Source organism: Vulpes lagopus, chromosome 7 (genome assembly GCF_018345385.1).
Source record: "Vulpes lagopus strain Blue_001 chromosome 7, ASM1834538v1, whole genome shotgun sequence".
Classification (NCBI taxonomy): domain Eukaryota; kingdom Metazoa; phylum Chordata; class Mammalia; order Carnivora; family Canidae; genus Vulpes; species Vulpes lagopus.
This window is the reverse complement of record NC_054830.1, coordinates 105,005,986-105,027,983: the sequence shown is the minus strand read 5'-3', so window position 1 is coordinate 105,027,983 and position 21,998 is coordinate 105,005,986. Positions and strand designations below refer to the sequence as shown.

The 21,998-nt window shown below is 39.2% G+C and overlaps 1 protein-coding gene across 1 annotated transcript in view; it reads right to left on the bottom strand.

Moving 5' to 3' along the window:
* Positions 1-15,374: 15,374 nt before the first annotated feature.
* Positions 15,375-21,998, bottom strand: part of GLDC (glycine decarboxylase) — a 94,916-nt gene continuing 88,292 nt past the window's right edge. The window contains exons 23-25 of the mRNA XM_041762122.1: positions 19,545-19,717; positions 17,802-17,882; positions 15,375-16,062 (exon numbers count right to left, since the gene is read on the bottom strand). Coding sequence (XP_041618056.1) covers positions 15,919-16,062; positions 17,802-17,882; positions 19,545-19,717 — 398 coding nt within the window. The 3' untranslated portion in view covers positions 15,375-15,918. The remainder of the gene's footprint in view (positions 16,063-17,801; positions 17,883-19,544; positions 19,718-21,998) is intronic.

The following is a 21,998-nucleotide window of genomic DNA, read 5'->3' as shown; positions in this document are numbered from 1 at the left end:
ATAAATTGGCTGTGGTGTGGTAGGCAACCTCTAAGATGGTCCCCAATGATCTCCAGCACCTCATCTTCATTCCTGTAGTAATCTCTTCCCATTGAGTGTGAGCTGGACTTTTTTTATATTTTTTTTTAAGATTTATTTATTTTAGAGGGAGCATGGTGGGAGAAGGGGAAAGAGTCTTAAGCAAACTCCACACTGAGCATAGAGCACCCCTGGACTTACTCTGGTAAATGAATAGGATGTAGCCAAAGTGATAGGATGTCACTTCCAAAGTTAGGTTAAAATTAATGTGTTTTCCACTTTATTCACTCAGAGAAGCTACCTATGTTTTGAGCTACCTTATGGAGAGGCCCATATGGCAAGAGACTTTGTCTCAAACCAACAGCCAGTAAGATCCTAAAGCTACAGGAGGGAGCTTAGAAGTAGATTCTCTGGGATCCCTGGGTGGCTCAGCAGTTAAGCCCCTGCCTTTGGCCCCATGATCCTGGGGACCGGGGATCGAGTCCCACATTGGGCTTCCTGCATGGAGCCTGCTTCTCTCTCTGCCTCCCCCTCTCCCTCTCTCTGTGTGTCTCATGAATGAATAAATAAAATCTTAAAAAAAAAAAAGATTCTCCCCCAGATGAGCCACCCAGGTGCCCCTGGATCACTCTTCCACCATACACAAAAATTAATTCAAAATGGATGACCTAAATGTAAGACAGAAATCCATCAAAATCCTACAGAATACAGGCAGCAACCTCTTTGACCTTGACCAGAGCAACTTCCGTCTCCAGAGGTAAGGGAAACAAAAGCAAAAATGAACTATTGGGACTTCATCAGGATAAAACTTTTGCATAGCAAAGGAAAAAGTCAACAAAACTAAAAGGCAACTTACAGAATGAGAAAAGATATTTGCAAATGACTTATCAGATAAAAGGCTAGTATCTAAAATCATAGAGCTTATCAAACTCAACACCCCCCCAAAAAAAAAATCCACTCAAGAAATGGGCATCAGACATGAACAGACATTTCTCCAAAGACCTACAAATGGCTAAGAAACGCATGAAAACTCAGCATCACTGTTTATTAGGGAAGTGCAAATAAAAACTACAATGAGACATCACCTCACACCTGTCAAAATAGCTAAAATTGACACAAGAAACAATAGGTATTTATGAGGATGTAGGAAAAGGGGAACAACCTTCTTGGCACTATTGGTGGGAATGTAAACTGGTGCAGCCACTCTGGAAAATATGGAGGATCCTCAAAGCTAAAAGTAGAAATATCCTATGATCTAGCAATTGCCTTACTAGATATTTATCCAAAGGCTACAAGAATTGTGATTTAGAGGGGCACCTGCACCTCAATGTTTATAGCAGCAATGTCCACAATAGCCAAATTATGGAAAGAGCACAAATGTCCACTGACAGATGAATGGATAAACACGATGTGCGTGGGGATGTGTGTATATACATATACGTGTAAACACATTTAAATCAAATATATATATATACACACAGTATATGCATATATATACACATATATCAAAAATGAAATCTTGCCATTTGCAACAATGTGGATTGAACTAGAGGGTATTATGCATAAGCAAAATAAGTTAGTGGAAAAATACAATTTCACTTGTGGAATTTAAGAAACAAAAAAGATGAACATACAGGAAGGGAAAATAAGATGAAAACAGGCAAACCATAAAAGACTCATAACTATAGGAAACAAACAGGGTGGCTGGAGGAATGGGGTAATTGGGTGATGGGCCTAAGGAGAGCACTTGATGTGATGAGCACTAGGTATTATATGCAACTGATGAATCATAAAATGCTATCTCCCAAACTAATAATACCCTATATGTTAACTAGAATTTAAATAAAATCTAAAAATAATGTGCCCCAGTTGAGGGCTGCCTGGGTGGCTAAGTGTCCAACTCTTGATTTCTGCTCAGGTCAAGATCTCAGGGTGGTGGGATCAAGGTGCACCTTAGGCTCCACACTCAGCAGGAAGTCTGCTTGAGATTCTCTACCTCTACCTCTGCCCCTTCCCCACCCACATGCTAGCTCTCAAACACTCTCTAAACAAATCTTTTTAAAAAAATAAAGTGTTCCAGTTTGGGTAAGATCATATTGATAGACTCCATTAAGGTCTCTAGCAACCTGTGTGGGATCAGCACCAAGTTGGGCTCCATGCTTGGCAGGGAATCTGCTTGTGTTTCCCTCTGCCTCTGCCTCTCCTCTCCAAACTCTCTCTCTCTCTTATATATATATTTTGCCTGGAAATGGTCTCCAAGCAACTTCTAATTAGATCTCTACCAGACACTAGGAAAAGTTTGAGGTTTGCTTTACTTCTCACATACATCCATTGTTCACTCTGTTTGTGTGGAAGATCATGGACTATGTTGCTGAGATGCTTTACTTAGAATTTGCCTAATTGGTGTCTAATAAGAAACCATAGTAAAATTTGCATGAGTTTTTGAGCTAATTTGCAGCCGCCACTAAAGTTACCTATTTTCCCCTACATAGACTGTTTTAATTTGGGTCCCAGATATTTCTCTACCAAAAATACTCACAAACACATATGATCTTAACAAATCTATAAGTCCTTATAAAATACTTCAGTTTTATAGAGTATAATACTCCTAACTCACTTTCACTTTTTATTTTAAATTAATTATACACTGATAAGTTCCAATAGTGGTACAGTTCTGTACTCTTCACTTAGCTTTACCTCAATGATAGCATTTATATAACCATAATAAGCTTTCAAAACCAGGAATTTGACACCGATACAATAATATTAACTATATCTTACTCAAATTTCACTAGTTTTGACCTGAACTCATTTAGACAAATCTATAGAGACTTGTCTATGTATACAGATGTAACGGTCACAATAAATATACTTCAATGTTCCATCATTACCAAAAAAATTGCTTCATGCTACCCGCTAAATATTCACACCCTCCCATTAAACCTAACTCTTGACCACCATTAATCTGTTCTCCATAAATATAATCTTGTCATTTCAAGAATGTTAAGTAAATAGAAATATACAGTATGTAACTTTCTGAGATTGGCATTTTTCCCCATAGTATGAAGTCATTGCATAAATCAATAGCTTAATATTACTGAGTAGTATTTAGTTTTATCTTCTATTAACTGATCAAAGGACTTTTGGGTTGTTTCTAGTTTTTGCCTATAAAAAACAAAAAAACATGTAAATGTAAGTTTTCATTTCTCTAGGATACGTTCTTGGCAGCACAGTTCTGGGTTGTGATACATGTATGTTTCACTTTATAAGAAACTGCTAAACAGTGATGCCTGGGTGGCTCAGCAGTTGAGCATCTGCTTTCGGCTCAGGGCATGATCCTGGAGTCCCAGGATCTATCCTACATCGGGCTCCCTATGAGGAGCCTGCTTCTCCCTCTGCCAGTGTCTCTCCCATTCTCTCTCCCTGTGTCTCTCCTGAATAAATAAATAATTCTTAAAGAAAAAAAAAAAAACCTGCTAAACAGGTTTCCAGCTGTACCGTTTTTTATTCCTGAGAGAATCCAGTTGCTCTATGTTCTTGTCAGTACTTGTTATTGTCAATTTTTTTAGCCATTCTAATAGATGTGTCGGAGTATCTCATCATGGCTTTATTTTACATCTCCCTAATGGCTAATGATTTAATCAGTCTTTCATGTGCTTATTTGCCATCCTGTGTATTCATGAAGTGTCTAAGCATTTTGCCTGTTTTCTAACTGGATTGTCCCTGCTGTTTGTTTAGAATTCTTAATATATTCTGAGTACTAGTCTTTTGTCAAATATGTGATTTGTAAAATACTTCTTCCCAGTCTGTGACTTATGTTTTCATTCGTAACAATGTTTCTCAGAGGAAAGCATGGGTGTCTCAGTGGTTGAGCATCTGCCTTTGTCTCAGGTCATGATCCTGGGGTCCTGGGATCGAATTCTGTATCAGGCTCCCTGCGAAGACCCTGTTTCTCCCTATGCCTAGGTCTCTGCCTCTCTCTCTCTGTCTCATGAATAATTTTTTTTTAAAGTGTTTCTCAGAGAAAACGGTTATAATTTTTATTAAGTCTAATTTATGAATCTTTTATTTCATGGGTAATGTTTCTAGGGTTAAACAACTTTTAAAACTCTAGAGGAACATTGTTTATCACATTTACCCAGATATTTTCCCCTTACATTGTTCTTTCCAAGCTTAATTTTCCACTTTTCTGTTATTTCCCTTATGCATGAAGAACTTACTATAGAATTCTTATAGATCAGATCATCTGATGACACCTTCTCTTTATTTTCCTTCATCCAAGAATGTCTATTTCACTTTTACTCCTGAGAGATTTTCACAGGATATGGAATTCTGATTAGCATTTCTAGCACTTGAAAATATCTTGCCATTTTCTTCTGGCCTTCATGGTTTCTGGTAAAAAATCTGCTGTTGATTGATATTGCATTACCTTGTGGGTAATGTGTTGTTTTTCTCTGGCCTCATTCAAGATTTGTCTTTAACTTTAGGAAATTTGACTATGATACAGTTGAGCATAAGTTTCTTTGGGTTTATCCTGCTTTGGGTTCACTTTCTGTCAAATTTAGAAAGTTTCTAGCCATTTTTTCTTCCAATAGGGTTTCAGCTCTGTACTATTCTTCTGGAACTACAGTAACATAAATGATACTTCTTTTGCTATTGTCCCACAAGTCTCTGAAACTCTGTTTTACTCCACTTATATTCTGTGTTCAGATTAGATAATTTTTAATGATCCATCTTCAGGTTCACTAATTCTTTCCTCTGTAGATGACAGAGGAAATCAGTAAGTTTTGTGTTTTGTTTTGCTCTGTCATTATATTTTTTAGTTCTAAGATTTATGTTTGGGTCTTCTGTATTATCTCCTGTTCAAATTGGGATTTTTCTGGTTCTTGATGAGTAATTTTGCATTGTATCCTGGACACTTGAGTATTATGAAACTCTTATCCCTATTTAAATCTTCTATTTTATAAGACAGTCAAACCATTTAGGTTCAGAATGCATATCCTGTCTAACTTATGTGAGTTCATTGTCAGTTTAATTTTCTAAGCCTCTGCATTGCTAGTCCAGTTTGCTGTATTATGGTCAATTTTATGTATGCTCTGCTTGAGGAACTCCCCAAGACTTCATATACAGATTTAAAGGAACCCTTTCTCCAGCTCCCTTCTCTCTGTAATCCTCCCTCAGTCACCAACTGAGATGGTTAAGATGCTGCCTCTTTGCAGCTGGTCATTCAGGGTAGGGCAGGGATGGTCTGCAAGGCTCCTTCCCATAGGCCTGGCCACATCAGTGACTGAGGGGCTGGGTGTTCACCAGGAGTGGGACAGGTAAAATCAAATGAGTTTTTCCTATAGGTCACCCTTTTCCCATTCCTTTGGCTTTTTTTGAAAGCACATTTTTGGGGGTGTGGGGGCAGCAGGAGGGTGTTGGGGCAGCAGATGTTTTTAGGTTGTAGACTTCCCTTCTACCCAAACTAAAAGAATATAAAAAGGCAAAAGAAAAACCCCAGGAAACTTATTGCCAGATCATTCCTTAAGTTCCATAATGCCTAGGCAAGCTACCTTCATTTTTCCACCTTTCAGTCTTTTGATTGTTGCTTTGCATGTTTCATCCAGGGTTTTTAGTTATATTTAGCAGCAGGGATAGAGTGGGATATACTTATTTCATCTTGTGTGAAACTTGAAGTCCTCCAAGTAGCCTTTCAAAACCGAATTTTTTCTACTAAGAAACCAAAACACATTTAACATTAAAGGGACTCATTTGAGAGGAACCTAACATTTATTAAGCATTTATGTATCAGACACTATACCAAGAAATATTAAAATTTTCCAAACAGACCAACAAAGAAGATAATGTCCTTTCAATTTATAAAACACACTCGAGTCAGGGAAAGGAAAGAACTGTGCCATGTTCCATGCTTGTTAGGGTTTTTTTCTTTTTTCTTTTTTTCTTTTTTTTAAAGATTTATTTATTAGAGCAAACTCATTGGGGGAAGAGCAGAGGGAAAGAAGCAGAGTCCCTACTGAGTGCAAAGTCCAAACTCCAACCTACCTAGGACTCAGTCTTATGAACCTGAGATCACACCTGAACCAAAACCAGAAGTGACTGTTTTGACTGAGCCACCCAGGTGCCCCTAACTGCTTATTTTTAAAATACAAAGAAAATGACAAACTGTAACAGACACCTTGCATATAGACTATTCAGTATCAATCATTGTGAACATACTTGTTTTAAGTAAGTTAAAGAACAAAATATTAAAGATGAAGTTGACAACTTTCATTGGTCATCCTGCCCATATTCCCCTCCTCCACCCCGGGAAATCATCCTGAATTTAGTGATGCTTTCTCAGTTTACTTTTTATTATGTGTTCATGTATACGTATTCATAAAAATGGAGTATTTCAAATGTTAAGTTTTATGTAAATGGTATATTGTATGTATTCTGCAATTTGCTTTTTCATCAACTTTAGGCTTTGGGATAGTTTTCTCTTTTAAAAAGTAAATTCATTGTGATACTGAAATATTTAAACTTACCCCTCTCGTTGCACTTTGTTTTCTATTTATCTTTATTATGAAAAGGGTAGATATAATTCCTTTCTTGCCTTTCCTTCTTGTCTTTACCTTAGCAAAGATGGTTTGAACCTGCCTTCTTCCCCTTGTACTGACTAAAAGTTATTCACTTATTAAATCAGTTTTTTATTTTTTACTCATTTCTTTTTATTTATTTTTATTTGAAAGAGAGAACAGAGGGAGGGGCAGGGTGAGCAGGAGACAAGCAGACTCCTCACATGGAAGAAGCCCAAAGCAGGGCTCCATCCCAGGACCCTGAGATCATGACCTGAGCTGAAGTCAAGAGTCGGATGTTCAACCGACTGAGTCATCCAGCCATCCCAATTTTGTTCTCATTCTTAAGCTTTTAACATACCTGTATACTTTAGAGTATATGAATATTTATAAAATAGCCATTGTCTCTGTTCTTTCCTGAATAAGTATCTTGCCCTATTTTTATTACACCTCAAATACCTCTTCTGATCTGTTTTCCATGTTAATGTTTATATTTTCATTAGAACTTTTTAAAACCTGAGCTGTTTTTTAAATGTGTAACTTACTGATTTACTGGCAAATTTTGTCTATTTCTTTGCTCACTATTTCTTGTTGAATACTTAAAAATGTTTTTGTACCATAGACCTTCTAGAGAATGTCCATTTTCAGTAAATATTCTCAATCTTTCCATGTCCTAAAATGTCTTTACTTTTCACATTGTTAGAAAGAAAAATTGGCTTGGTTTAGATCTTGGTTGCTAGTTATCTTCACCATCTTATAGACATTCCATTGTGTTCTGACATCTCTTGTTGCTGAAAACAGTTGGTGTCAATTTGATTGTCATTTCTTTGAAAGATATAGCCTCTCTAATAGCTTCTGAATTTCACTGAAATCCATCTAGGTGTATGAATTAGTTTATATTTGCTTGTATTGGAACTCATTGAATACCTTTAAATTGGGAATGCATGTCTTTATTCTGGCAATTTTTTACTTTCTTCTAAAAACATTGTACTTTTCCTGTTTCCTCTTTCACCTTCTTGATCTGCTTTACCTTAACACTTCTTGTATTTTTCATCTTTTTACCCTCTCTGTGCTATGTTCTAGGTGATTTCTCATATCTTTAACTCACTGAATTTTCCTTTTTAGTCTAACTTGCTGTTTATCATCTAAATAAGTTATATTTTAAGAACTATTTTCTTCTAATTTTGTTTTCAAGTTTATCTGTTTTCATTTCATGATCTCCTATTCTCGTTTATGGATTTTAGTCTTTCCATTTTCTCTTGAGCATTTGAAATATATTTGTTTCAAAGTTGTTTTCTTTATGTTTCCTTAAGTAAGAATTCTGCCATTTGTTGGTGCTTAACAATGAATTTTATTGTTTTGTAAATTTACGAGCTCATCTTCTGTGGCATTTTCTTCTCAGAGGGTTTTCTTTATGGGTTGTTTCTGTGTGCAGTCACTTCCTTTGGAGAAATTTTTAGATTGTTTCCTCTGGGGCCCTTATAGGCTTCCTGAAACTGAACCATTTGTTACGTATCACTGAATCCTTGTTTCCACCCGTGGTCTGGTATGGAAAGCTTATTTCCTGCTATGACCTTGGGCTAGCAGATACTGATATTTCAGTCCTCATATTGGAATAAGGCTTCCCCAGTTCTGAACATGCCCCATTTCTGCTCCGTACTATCTATTATAAATGCTCCTTAATTCCTAACATTTATTCCCTGGCATCAGTGAAATCCCAATCCTATGACACACATCTAGTCCAGCCTTCTCCATGGCCCAGCTGATCTCAAGCCCTATGGGTTCCCTCTTCATTGCTGCCACCTGGAGGTTTCCATTTCTTCCTTGCTAACCAGTTTTGTTTTCCTGTTTTTTGTTTTGTTTTGTTCTGTTTTAATTGGGGGAAGAAGAGTATTTTACCAACAGATCCAATGGGAGCAGGGATCCATTTGGCTGTTATTTAAAGCACTGAAATCTTCAGAGTCTCACCAAGTACTTTTTTTCACATCTGTGGAACTTGTGTCCCAAAAGAAGAGTGCTGTCAGCATTTTTCATACATTATTTCACTTCTCATACACACTTTGTGAGGTAAATAGCATTATGTCCATTTTACAGACAAGGTAGTGATTTCAGCGAGTTACTCACCCTAAGTCACAGGTAGTCAGCAACAGATAAAATTTAAACACAAGGCTATGTGTTACTTTCTACTACTTTTTCCTGCTTCACCGTGTTATTTACTGCTCTATTTACTTTTAATCTATATATCTTTGCCCGTTGAATACTAGGTTTGGATACTATCTTAAATAGAACTCATGTAAGGGGCACCTGGGTGGCTCAGCTGGTTAAGAAGTTAAGCATCTGCCTTTGGCTCAAGTCATGATCCCAGGAGTCCCTAGATCAAGCCCTACATTGAGCTCAGTAGGGAGTCTGCTTCTCCTCCCTCCCACCCTCCCCCTGCTCGCTCTCTTTCTTTCTCTCTCTCTAAAATAAGAGAATTCATGTGCAACCTAACTGAATTTCATCTAAAACTATCCAAGTGGTTATTGCATGGTGCATATTTCTTTTAGAGCCTCTTCTCATTTTCATACTCTAAAAACCATGGATTTCATTAACAGCAACTAATTTCTAGGAAAAAATGAAATTGTCCTAAGAACTGTGGTGAGCCTGTCTAACTGTGACACCTTTCAGCCTCTCCTCCTAGAACTGCCTCTTTTAGAAGCATTAGACTTCAGATTAACAGCAATTTTCTGAATGGCAAGTACTGCCCCAGGCTAAATAAAGTCTTTTTGACAAAATACAGAAATAGTGCTAACCCTTCACAATCCACCCTCTCCCTCTCAAAATGGCTGGCACCACATACTATACTCAATCCTTTGCTATTTGCAAGTTTATTTAACAGCCTACCCAGCTGTCTCCTTCCATGGAAAGTATTTTCCTCATTGTCTTTTGGAATGCATTTGAAGCAGCTTCTTTAACCAATAAAAACATCTAGTTCTTCTATTTTGGGGAACTTTAATATTCCTCTGTAGTTCACATTGGATAGAATATCTTGAACGTAAGCAAATTATTTTTTTTCTTTCCATTCTTTATGCCCAGACTTTAAGAAAGGATCTGTTTGCATCTAATTTCTACTTTGGCTGCTCCTACCGCAGTGAGTAGCAGTTCTGGATCAAGTTCCCAGTGGCAGCACTGTTGGGGATAGTCTGCATATTTTAAGGATGACTGACATCATCCTAAAAGGTTGGATTACACTCTTTTTTTCTGAAAATTTATGACTTTGGCTGTTATTTAGAGCACTTAAATCTTCAGAGTCTCACCAAGGTTTTTTGTTTTGTTTTTTTTTCAAATGATCTTCAGAAGTGTATTGTAGATATGCCACACCCTGAATGATAACACTCTTATTGGTAAAGTTACAGCACAGTGCAACAAACAGATCAAAAGCACACTACAATTTCTCTTCCATTGGTTCTGAAAACCCTAGGCCTCTACTTTAAAAGAGATCCAGACTCCCCAAGAGTCCTATAGGTCCACTAAAAAAAAATTTGTAGTTGATTTTTTTCAACCCCCCATCAATTCTATTGAACTTAGAAGAAATTACAGGCAATCTCCAACATGCATTTTAGAACTGAATTTGTATAAGAATGATGGCCATGATCTTTGATATGATGAAGGTTGAAAAGGCAAAAAATCTCATTTGTATGAATTTGTGCAAACATTTCCTGTGGAAGAAATGATACAGAGAAAAGGAGTGAGTTCCCAGATTCGCATATAAAAGCCTATTAAACCATAATTTAGCAAAACTACTTTTATGGAAAAAGTATCCCTTGCCAGTCCCAGGCATGAGAGTCCATCCCCTGTCCCAAAATAACTACATCTTTCCAAATTTTGAGACGGGTGATCTGAGATCATGAACTGTAACTTCCTTAATATCAGAGACTTATCTCCATCCCCAGTGAGTTGTATGTATGAGAGGTGGGGAGGAGCTATGGGAAAACCTCTAAATGAAAGGAACAACGTATACAAAACTGGGTGGTTAGAGTTTGGCAGGGTAAAATAAGTGGGTCTTCCAGCACTTCAGCCTCCCATTCTGGGTTACTGCAACCGTCCTGGGAAGCCCTATCCCCAGGGCTTCACTGCAATCTGGGCTCAGTTTTCAATTTTGCAGACATTCTAGGGAATGCAGGGCATTCCTTTCCCTGACTCCCACTTCCCTACCTCTGGCCTCAAGTTTAAACCTCATTGGTTTCCAAAAAAGACTTCTCTTCCTTCTTCTCTCAGGGTCCTCCCCTCTCATGCATCTTTCCTTTCCAATCCTGGGCTTCTCCCTCTACCTCTTTACTAAGAGGCCACCCTGCTGTTGACCTATGCCCCTCACATACTTTTGTACTCAGCATACTTTTTAACCTTCCCCTTTCCCCATTCTCTTCTTGTTCTCTGTCCTCTTTCTAATTTGATGGGAGTCCTCTCTCACTTCCTGACCTGTGCCTTATTTCTCATCCTCTTGACTCCCTTTTCTTACTTCCACTGTGGACAACCTTCTCCTATCTCTCCTATCCCACTTCCTGACTCTTTCTTCTGTCTGGTCATTGAGCTGATAATGTTCTTTCTCTTTCCACGTCTTATTCCTTTCCTTCTCTCCATCCATACTAGAGGCCCTTCTCTACCTCCTCTCCCACTTCCTTCCTGCATCTTTCTCCCACTTTCTATCCTACTCTCTGTCTGCCTGTCCTCCATTACAGATCCTTCCTCCTCTTCCTGACCCAAGGACCTCCACCCACCCCATTCCTTTTCTCTGTTTCTTTTTCCTCAAAGTCCTTCACCTGAGTCAGGGTCCCTTTCTGCTCTGGACTGTATTTTCAGTCCCTGTGTTTTTGACTCTAGGCTAAAAACGTGTCTTCACCATTCCTAACTCCTAGGAGTCCCACACCTCTAACCAACCTGAGCTTTTATTCTTCATCTCTCTCCCCTCCATATTTCCCAGATATTCTTAAAACTTTTTACATATGAAAATAACCAAATGCAGCAATGGAGATACTAATATGCTTCAAACATGCTTCTTGCTGTTCCTGAACACTCCCCTTACCCTTTCCCCACATCTGGCTTCTTTTCTTGTTCAGATTTTAGCCTAAAAATCACATCCTCAGAGAATCCTTACCCACTTACCCAATGTAAAAGGGCTCCAATTCCACACACATACCATTTGATTTGTTTTCTGAAGAATATTGAGAAAAAAGTAAAGAATATTTAACATTGATGTCTTGATGTGGTGTCTGTCCATCTAGCATTGAAGCTCCACGATTAGAGGTATCAGTTAGAATGGTGCCTGGCAGGAAGCCCAGGTGGCTCAGCGGTTTAGTGCTGCCTTCAGCCCAGGGCGTGATCTTGGAGATCTGGGATCAAGTCCCATGTCGGGCTCCCTGCATGGAGCCTGCTTCTCCCTCTGCCTGTGTCTCTGCCTCTTTCTCTGTGTGTCTCTCATGAATATATAAATAAAACCTTAAAAAAAAATGGTGCCTGGCACAAAATGGCTCAGTCAGAATTTGCAAAATAAGTTCGTGATTTCTGGGTGCCAGACACCATGCAGAGTGCTCATTTTGTATTACCTCATTTAATCCTTACAACAAGCCTGATAAAGTACTTTATTATTGCTATTTTACACCCTAACAAACTGAAGTGCAAAAAAATAAATAAGTGAATTTCCTTATTGTCTCAAAATAATTGGCATACTGGGAATTTAATCCAAATCCTAGCCTGTGTTCCTTCTACTTTCTCTGGCTGTCCAGAGGTGCATAGGAATGGAAAGGAAAGGAAATGGATCTGAATGCAAGATAGGCCAAATGGGGATCAGAGCTCCATTTCTGGAGCAGGGAGTGCAGGGATTTACAGTAAAGACACAAGATCCTAAGTGAAAAGGAGAATAAGAGCTAACTAACTTTGTGTCAGGTACTGTTTGGAGCAATATATTGAAACTTCCACCTAGGAGAGGTAGGTAATATCATTTTACAGGTAAGAAGACGGAGCCTGAGAGATGCCATTTATCTTCTCCAAGGTCATATGTCTAATAAGATATGGGGAAGCTGGGATCTGACTCCAGAACACATACTCTGATTGCTATCCCTCCTTACTACCCTTTTATAAACAGATATAGAAGAATGGTATACTGTGTGTTGGGCACTAACTCCTGCTTCCTGGATTTTGTTTTCTTCATGGAATGACCTCAGGCAATGTGACACTCCTTCCTCCTGGCCTATTTCTCACTGCTCTCCATAGAGGAGACAATTGATGATGACATCTGTTCATCCGGGTCACTCCACTGGCACTGGGGAGACCCCTCCCCCCGCCTTTGAATCTTTCCTGTTCACCTGGGAAATGCATAGGGCAGTAGTTCTGCACTGGTGCATCTGCTCTACGGATTAAAATTTTTTCCTTGAGTGAATATCCCAGGTTTAGATTGGCCAAGCATCAGAGGGACAAAAATGGAGAACAAGCCCTCCTGACCTTAACTAAAACACTATTTGCTAATCAGCTTTATTGCTAAAAACCAATTTTGAACTCAAAAAAAAAAAAAACTTCCTTGATCCTTGATGCAATGCTGGTAAAACTAAGCCTACCAGGGGGATTCCTGGGTGGCTCAGTGGCTTAGTGCCTGCCTCCCGCCCAGGGCCTGATGCTGGAGATCCCTGATCGAGTTCCACATCGAGTCCCACATTGGGCTCCCTGCATGGAGCTTCTCTCTACCTGTGTCTCTGTCTCTCTCTCTGTCTCTGTGTGCATATGTGTGTGTGTCTCTCATAAATAAATAAAATCTTAAAAAAAAAAGAGTAAGCCTACAGATCAGAGAGCCCAAGAGCTGGTTGCTTCTCCTCCTGGGCCCTTGCCCTCTATCCTACACAGCAGCAAGGCAATGATGGCTCCAACAGTGGCCCGTCTAGGGCTGGAGAAGGCAGACGGGAATGCCCCATTTATATGAAGTATGCACATGTCCACCATGGATCCTCATCTCCAAAACTTAAAAAATTTCTACACAACATTGTTTAAGTACTTAATGCTACTGAATGGAGTAATTTGAAATGGTAACTTTTATGTATACTTTACCACAATAAAAATGAGGTGGGAGGCGGGAGAGGATCCTATACAAAGCCTTGCTTTAAGGCCTGGAAGACCTTGGCTCAGCCGTGGAAATCCAATGATGAGTGAGATATAGTGCCTGCTCTCAAGCAACTCAGCCTAGTGAGAAAAAAGCCAAGTAAAGGGAGTAATTACTAATTGTGCTAAGGGTAAAGGAAAACAAGCTGAGTGCCAAAATAATAGCATATTTCACAGATGTGTGGAAGACCTCCTTGAGGAAATGCTAAAACGAAGAACAAACAGGAGCCAGTAAAGCAAAGGTAGCAGTGGAGAGTACTCCACATGGAGGACATCACATGGGCAAAGACCCAGAGGTGGGAAACATGGGCACAAACATCAGGTGAACATATGATTGATGTAACAGTGAAGTACAATTTGAATATTTGATCACCTGCATTTGCCTCTGACATACTTTACGGTCTGATAAAAAGAAAAGCCTGATGGCTAGTCTGTGTTGAGACCCTGGTTTCCACCTCAGGAAGGGCAGAGTCACCAGCTATATAGAGACTATAGCAGTGTAATAACCTGTTTTGACCAGCTGTCATTGGAGTTGTGCAGCCTGGGTTCAAATTCAAGCTCTCCCTCTAATCAGCTGTGTGACCTTAGGCATCTCTCCATACCCTCATGTGTAAAAGTGGACAGTTGTGAGGTTCCAATGAGATAATACACCTTAAACACTTAGAATAGTACCTGGCCCCCAAGAAGAACTCAATAAATATTAACTAATTATAATGTAAAAAAGAAACCATGGATCCCATCACTTCTCTAATGCTTAGGCTGAAATTGTTCTACATACATTTTAAGTGTGAGAATAAGTGGACCACTTGCAGAGTACTCAATACAGCACTAAGACCTTTCTCCAGATGACTATCATTTGATTGAGCAGCAACCATGCAAAGAACCAAGTAATCAGGAATCATACAAGTGCTCACAATCAGGGAACAAAATCTGAAGCATTTGCTATTTCTAGGGAAAAGTTATTTTGTGGCAGGCATGCTAGTTGACTTATCTAACTCCTGATTTTCTTTGGGGCACTAACATACCCAGGTAAAAGGCCTTATACTACCTAGAACTGGCAATGTAAAACAATTGACCAGATAAAAGCAAGCAGAAATTACTGGGTGGAATCTGTGGAAACTCATTTCAAAAGAAGTCAATATGGATGGAATCTGCCTTTTGGGGCAGCCCAGGTGGCTCAGTGGTTTAGCGCCACCTCCAGCCCAGGGCCTGATCCTGGAGACCTGGGATCGAGTCCCAGGTCAGGCTCCCTGCATGGAGCCTGCTTCTCCTTCTGCCTGTGTCTCTGCCTCTCTCTCTCTCTCTCTCTCTCTCTCTCTCTCTGTGTGTGTCTCTCATGAATAAATAAATAAATCTTTTTAAAAAAATCTGCCTTTTGTCTCTTGTTTTTCTCCCTTTCTTCTATCTAGAATGGTTATGTGTTGTCAATATGCAGAGCCATCTTAAGATCATGAGGGTGAAGACTGCATACAAAGGGAGGCAGAACAGGAAGACTGAAGGAACATTAGACTGTGGCTTATTATCTCTGGACTTAGTGTATAAGGAGGAAAAACTGCTAGACAAAACTGATAATGTGAAAATGGCTATTGGGTTGGATATTCTCATTGCCCTTCGAATACCTCTGAACCTAGGGCATATGGAAATAAGATTGAAAAATGGACAAAGAAGACATTCTTCAAATTGAACTGCTTTTATTAGAATACTAGTAATTGCAAATAAAAGAAAAAAACACAAGGGGAAAAGAAAAAACACTCAGAAATGCTATTACAGATTAGGCAAATTAGAGAAAAATTTTCTTCAGTGTATACAAAATGTAAACATTTGCCCTGGGATTCCTCACAGATGGCACAGTCCACAAGGACTTATTTGGAACAAGAATCTGTCTCTCGGAGTCTACAGTATAACCTCTATTATGTCTCTGAACTTCCTAAACTTCTTAGCACACCCAAAATTTTCTATGCAAAAAACTAAATGGCTCCCAATCAAGGCAACTTGAACATCAACTGCTACATATGGAAGCAGGCACTGAGGCAAATCAGTCTTCCAACAGTGAGTTTCCACTCACTATGCTAATGGTATTTACAATTACCTTGACAGAGATTACAAAAATATACACAGTATATAAAACCCAATTTGAGTCTGGGATGGAAAATTATATAGTTATCAAATGCTCCAGAGAAAGACATCAAGTCAGTCACTTGAACTTAGGGGGACAGGACTAAGAAGAGGCCCTCTTCTGTTCAGAAAATGGGGACTCATAAACTTCCATGGGTGGGCAGGTGCAAACCAGGTGTTGATCTCCATAGATGTCATCAATCCGGGCAATGGTTGGCCAGAATTTGTTCTCTGGTTTCACAAAGGGCTGCAAGGGACAAAAGATGGAAATGTTCTGGGGTATTCTGAAACATTTCTCTTGGGGAAAGAGGAGCTTGCAGTGATGTCCCCACAGCCTAGTAAGTTCCAAAAAGTATAATGTAAAACCCACACTCCTATTTTTATTGCAGCATTATTTATGGTAGCTAAAATAGGGAACCAACCCAAGTGTCCATCAATAGATGAAGTGATAAAGATATTGTGTATGTATATGTATATGCACACACGTATGTACATACACGTGTACACACACACAGGAAAATTACTCAGCCATGGAAAAAAAATGAGATCTTGCTCTTTACAACATGGATGGACCTAGAGAGTTTTGTGCTAAGTGAAATACATCAGAGAAAGACAAATACCATATGATTTCACTTACATATGGTATCTAAAAATTAGAAAAAGAAACAGACCCATAAACACAGAGAACTGATAGTTGCCAGGAGGGGTTTGGGGGATGCGGAAAATGGGTGAAGGGGAGTGGGAGGTACACACTTCTAGGTATGGAATGAGTAAGCCAGGAGGATAAAGGGTACAACACAGGAAATATAGTCAATATTATTATAGTAGCACTTTTTCTGGTGACAGATGGTAGCTACACTTGCGGTAAGCAGAGCAGAATGTATCGAGTTGTCAAATCACTATAGGGTACACCTGCAACTAATATAACATTGTGTGTCAACCATATTCCAATACAAAAAAATAAATGGGACACCTGGGTGGTCAGCGGTTTAGCGCCTGCCTTTGGCCCAGAGTGTGATCCTGGAGTCCTGGGATCGAGTCCCACATCGGGCTTCCTGCATGATGCCTTCTTCTCCCTCTGCCTGTGTCTCTGCCCCCCCCTCTCATGAATAAATCTTTTAAAAAAAAAAAAGCTAAAAGCCACCCCTTTATTATTGTCCCCCAAAATCCAACTTTTGACCCTTGGCTCCACTCTGCCAAACAGACTAACGAGCACTTTTTTTAAAATGTAAGAATCAGAAAGGAAAGAAAGACTCTATTTGGTACATTTGGGGCTATTTCCCTGTTGGATGATAGTAGAAATTTGACGAGGACTCTAAATTGGTCTTCCTCTACTTGTACCCAGCTGATTCTCAAGCTTGTGGCTGACACTCTGACCTCAGAGCTCTGAAAGTCAATTCCTATGCTGTGCATCATGTGTCATGACCCAATTAAGAAAGTATCCAACAGGGACGCCTGGGTGGCTCCGCAGTTGGGCGCCCGCCTTCGGCCCACAGCATGATCCCGGAGTCCCGGGATCAAGTCCCACGTCGGGCTCCCTGCATGGAGCCTGCTTCTCCCTGTGCCTGTGTCTCTACCTCTCTCTGTGTGTGTCTCTCATGAATAAATAAATAAATCTTTAAAAAAGAAAAAGAAATAAAAAAGAAAGTATCCCACAGAGGGGCACCTTGGTCACACAGGTAAGCGTCCAACCCTTCACTTCAGCTCTGGTGATGATTTCGGGGTCAGGAGACTGAGCCCCATCATGCTGGGCTCCTCAATTAGTATGGAGTCTGCTTGTCCCTCTGGCTCTGCTCCTCCCCCGACTCACACACTCTCTCACACTCACTCAAATAAAATCTTTTTTTTTTGTTTGTTTAAAAAGGTGTCCCACATAAAGTTACTATAATGAGGCTGCAAGGCTAGGGGCCCCATCAGGTAGGTGATGGCCCTTCGTACGCACATGAACACAAGAGCCGCCGGCACGTTCGGGTTCAGAGAACTTACGAGTGGGAATGCAGCCACCTCTCTGGAGTAAGGCCGATCCCAACGGGAGGATGTGACGCAGGTCAGGGAATGTGGAGACATCTGAGACAGACACACAAATGGAAAGAGATCAGAGTAGAGCACTGCCTATTCCTGTGCTTTGTTTCAACCTATGAGCTGATGGAAGCCCAGGGACAGAAGGCCACTGCTTTGTTTTATTTCAATTTGAGGGAGAAAGTGATTGTGATATGAAACGTTTTATTGTGAAATACTTAAAATATCAGAAAGTCACAGTAATATATTTGCACATCTATCACCCAACCAAGATAAATCAACATTTTGTCATATTTGCTTAACCTTTTAAAATAAACATTGCAGAGAAGCGCCTGGACGGCTCAGTTAAATGTCTGACTCTTGGTTTTGGCTCAGGTCATGATCTCAGGGCCCTGGGATTGAGTCATGTGTCGTCCTCACTTAGAGAGGAATCGGCTTGAGATTCTCCCTCTGCCCTGCCCCCACTGTGCTCACCCTCTCCCTCACAATAAATAAAATCTTTAAAAAAATAAAGTAAAACAAACATTGCAATCACAGTTGAAGCTGCCAATATATCCCCTCCATCCTATCTTTTACCCTACTCCCCAGTGATACCCAGTATCTTCAATTTGGTGTTCACCATGCTTGTTGTGTTTTTATACTATTATTGTATATATCATAGATTATAGCATACCTGGCACATTTTAGAATCATCATCATCCTCTATTATTCTCCACTTGTTTTTGTAACTCAGTATTATCTTCTTTAGATATCTATTGCCATTTTTAAAAAATAGCCTAAATCTTTAAAGAATCAGCAGTATCCACAGAAAAGAGAAAATAATAATAAACAAGATGCCTTCTCCTGCCAGCCATTGGCCCCTGTACTCCACCCTCCGCTGGGCACTTTGGAACTTGCCTGAGCTTCCCCCAGCATTTCAGACTTGTTCTCTGGCTTGGCCATAATAGTATAACCAGTCACAGTATATTCAATTCATGATTCCCTCAGCTTAATAATGTCTGGACCTAACAAGAGACTTAGAGCTCACAAGCAGGTATATAACAAACATGTTTTGGATTTTCTCCAAAATAAGCCATAACATTGCAAAAAGCCAAGTACCAATTAGTTGTTCTAAGAGATAACTGCTCCAATATAAGAGCTTGTGTTTATCCAGACTCAGTGAGGTAAATAATCCATGAGACTGCATCAAACAGATATAGAATAAGACTTCCTCAGCTAGATAGAGTTCTTCAGCCTCTGCTCCTTCCTTTGGCAGCGAGTTGGGTACATGTGGGAGGTATACCTCCCATAATGACAAAACAATTACACAGGAGCCCTGGGTGGCCCAGTCAGTTAAGCATCTGCCGTCAGCTCAGGTCATGATCGCAGGGTCCTAGGATAGAACCCCACATTGTGCTCCCTGCTAAGTGGGGAGCCTGTTCCCCCACCCTGCTCCTGCTCTTTCTCTGTCAAATAAATAAAATCTTTTTAAAAAGAACTACATAAACAAAACATATAGCAAAGCATCCACATTATACTTGAATAACTGCTACTATGATGTTCAAGAAGATTTAAATTTGCAAGTAATGAATTTATCTTTTCAGAAGAATGGTCTTATTCTAGGCAAGAATAATATCATTTTCTGATAGGAGTCCAGGGGGTTCCTGGCACACTATTCATATCCAATCTTCTCTGTGGGACATTCTGGATAAAGTACCAGTGCCTACACACCTTCAGTGGATTGACCCTGGGGTCAATGCGGCCCTCCTCGATGTCTGCGATTTCCTGACGAATGCTGATCATGGCGTCACAGAATCTATCCAGCTCTGCCTTGTCTTCTGACTCAGTGGGTTCAACCATGAGAGTCCCTGCCACGGGCCAGGACATGGTAGGGGCATGAAATCCTGCAAAGGAGATAGGGGAACTTGTGTCACTAAATTTGACCTCCCTGATTTGGAAGAAGAAACCCTCCCACTTCATAATTTATCCTAAGGAAATCACTGGATAAATGTGATCATATATGCAAATTATACGTATATGGATTTTATATGCATGGATTCATTTCAGTACCGTTTATGCAAGAAAAAAACTTTGGAAATAAACTAACATCAAACAATGGAGAATCAGTTTAGGAAGTCTTACAGGGTAACTATACAATAGATATGTGGCCATTCAAAAATATCTAAATTTATATTTGGTAAATTGGGTAAACATTAAAAAAGATTAAGTGAAAAAAGCAAACTATATAATGACATCCCATTTTTATAAAAAAAAAATTGACAAAGTGTTTATGCACATATATCTTAAGAGGGAAGACACCTTGAAGAATAAATGCTAAAATTTTAACTTGGGTTATAACCAAAATATGAGAATGGGATTTTTATTTCACTTTAATTTTGTTTTAGAATCTCTCTATAATGCTTATTATTTGCAATTAAGAGAAATTAAATCATAGTCTATCAAAAGTTAAATAATGAGATAGCAACCATAAGCCTAAAGTAAGTATTGCTATCCCCATTTTACAGAGGAAACTGAGACTTGGCTTGTACATGGAAAGTCTTTGTCTTTATACTGATTACAGGCTGAAGATATTTGTTTCCAAAAGTTTTCATATGTAAGATGAATCAACAAGACACATGCTCAAGAGAGATTTTCTGGACAAAAGCCATAAACGAACTTTTCACATTTTTTTACCCTTTTTCTGTGAAACTGTAAGATGATGAAGAGCCCCAAAGTTGATATATCTGTTAGCTAAGTTTAAATGGTTCCCAAATTCTAATCTGTGTAAATCACATGGGGAGCTTTAGGGTCACACCTGCATGCTAAGGGATTGTCTCCTAAACATGTTATAATTTTAAATAGTAAGTTGAAAGAATAAACACCCATATTACCTCTCACCTAGATTCTACAGTGATGCTGTTTGATTAATCACATACCTACTCATCCATCATCCACATATCTACCATGGATGAGTAGATATGTGATTAATCAAACAGCATCATTATAGTTGATGATTTTTGATGCATTTTTGATGCATGTGATTTTGATGCATGTGATTTTTGATGCATTTCAGTCATCAGTACACTTCTCCCTTAAATACTTTAGCATGCGTATCATTAACTAGAATTTCATTATCTGTTCATATGTATTTGTGATAAAATTCATACAGTAAAATGCACAAATCTTAAACTTCTCATTTAGTAAGTTTTGACCAATACATATTAATTATGTCACTCAAACCAGAAAGGGATTTTTTTTTAAAAAAAAAAAGCTAATCTCTTTACCCATTAAGTCCAACCTCAATTTCATGTGAGCAAATTCAGCCCAACATATTCTGCTATAGTGGTTCACATATCTGAAACCATCAGAATTGTCTTGGGAAGACAGATTCTTGAATCTTCACCCTGATTCAGGAAGTCCAAACTAAGGCTCAGAAACCTAGGAGTCTTAAAAACTCCCCAAGTGACTCTAATCACTTGCTAAGTTTGTAAACCTCTGCCCTAAAGCAGTGTGCCCCACATTTGGCTGTTAAGACTCATCCATTGGATGCTTGTTAATTATACAGGTTACTAAGGCTTCTCCCCTGGAAACTGATTCAGTAGGTGTGATTAAGAATCTGTGGTGTCAATCTCAATTGCTGTTTATTTATTTTTTTTACTTAGCCATTCATTCATTCTCTCACATTTTTTTTAAAGTTTTATTTAAGTAATTTCTACATCCAATGTGTAGCTCAAACTCTTGACCCTGAGCTTGAACTCTTGAGTCTAATATCAAAAGTCACATGTTCCTTGGATAGCCAGCCAGGTAACCCATTCTCTCACTATAAGTTCTGAGGTGCTTACTAAGTGCTAAGCACCTGTACAATTCTAGACTTAAGGCAAGTGTGGCAATCACTCTATCAAACATCAAAATCATGTCAAGGTTGGAGATAGACCAAGACTTGGAAATACTGAGTCATAATTTCAATTACAACTCCCTCCTCACCCACCCCCTCCCTCCCTTGCAATGCTGCTGCTGCCATCAAATGTGAGGCAGAAGTGAAGCTATAGCCTGCCTGAATCTGCCATCATTCAGCCATTAGCCAGGAGGCTGAGTCAGGTTACAGAAACAACCAAGAGATTTTGAAGGGATAATTGCTAATTTCATCAATGAAAACTTTTTCTGGGTTTCCCATTTTTTTTTATC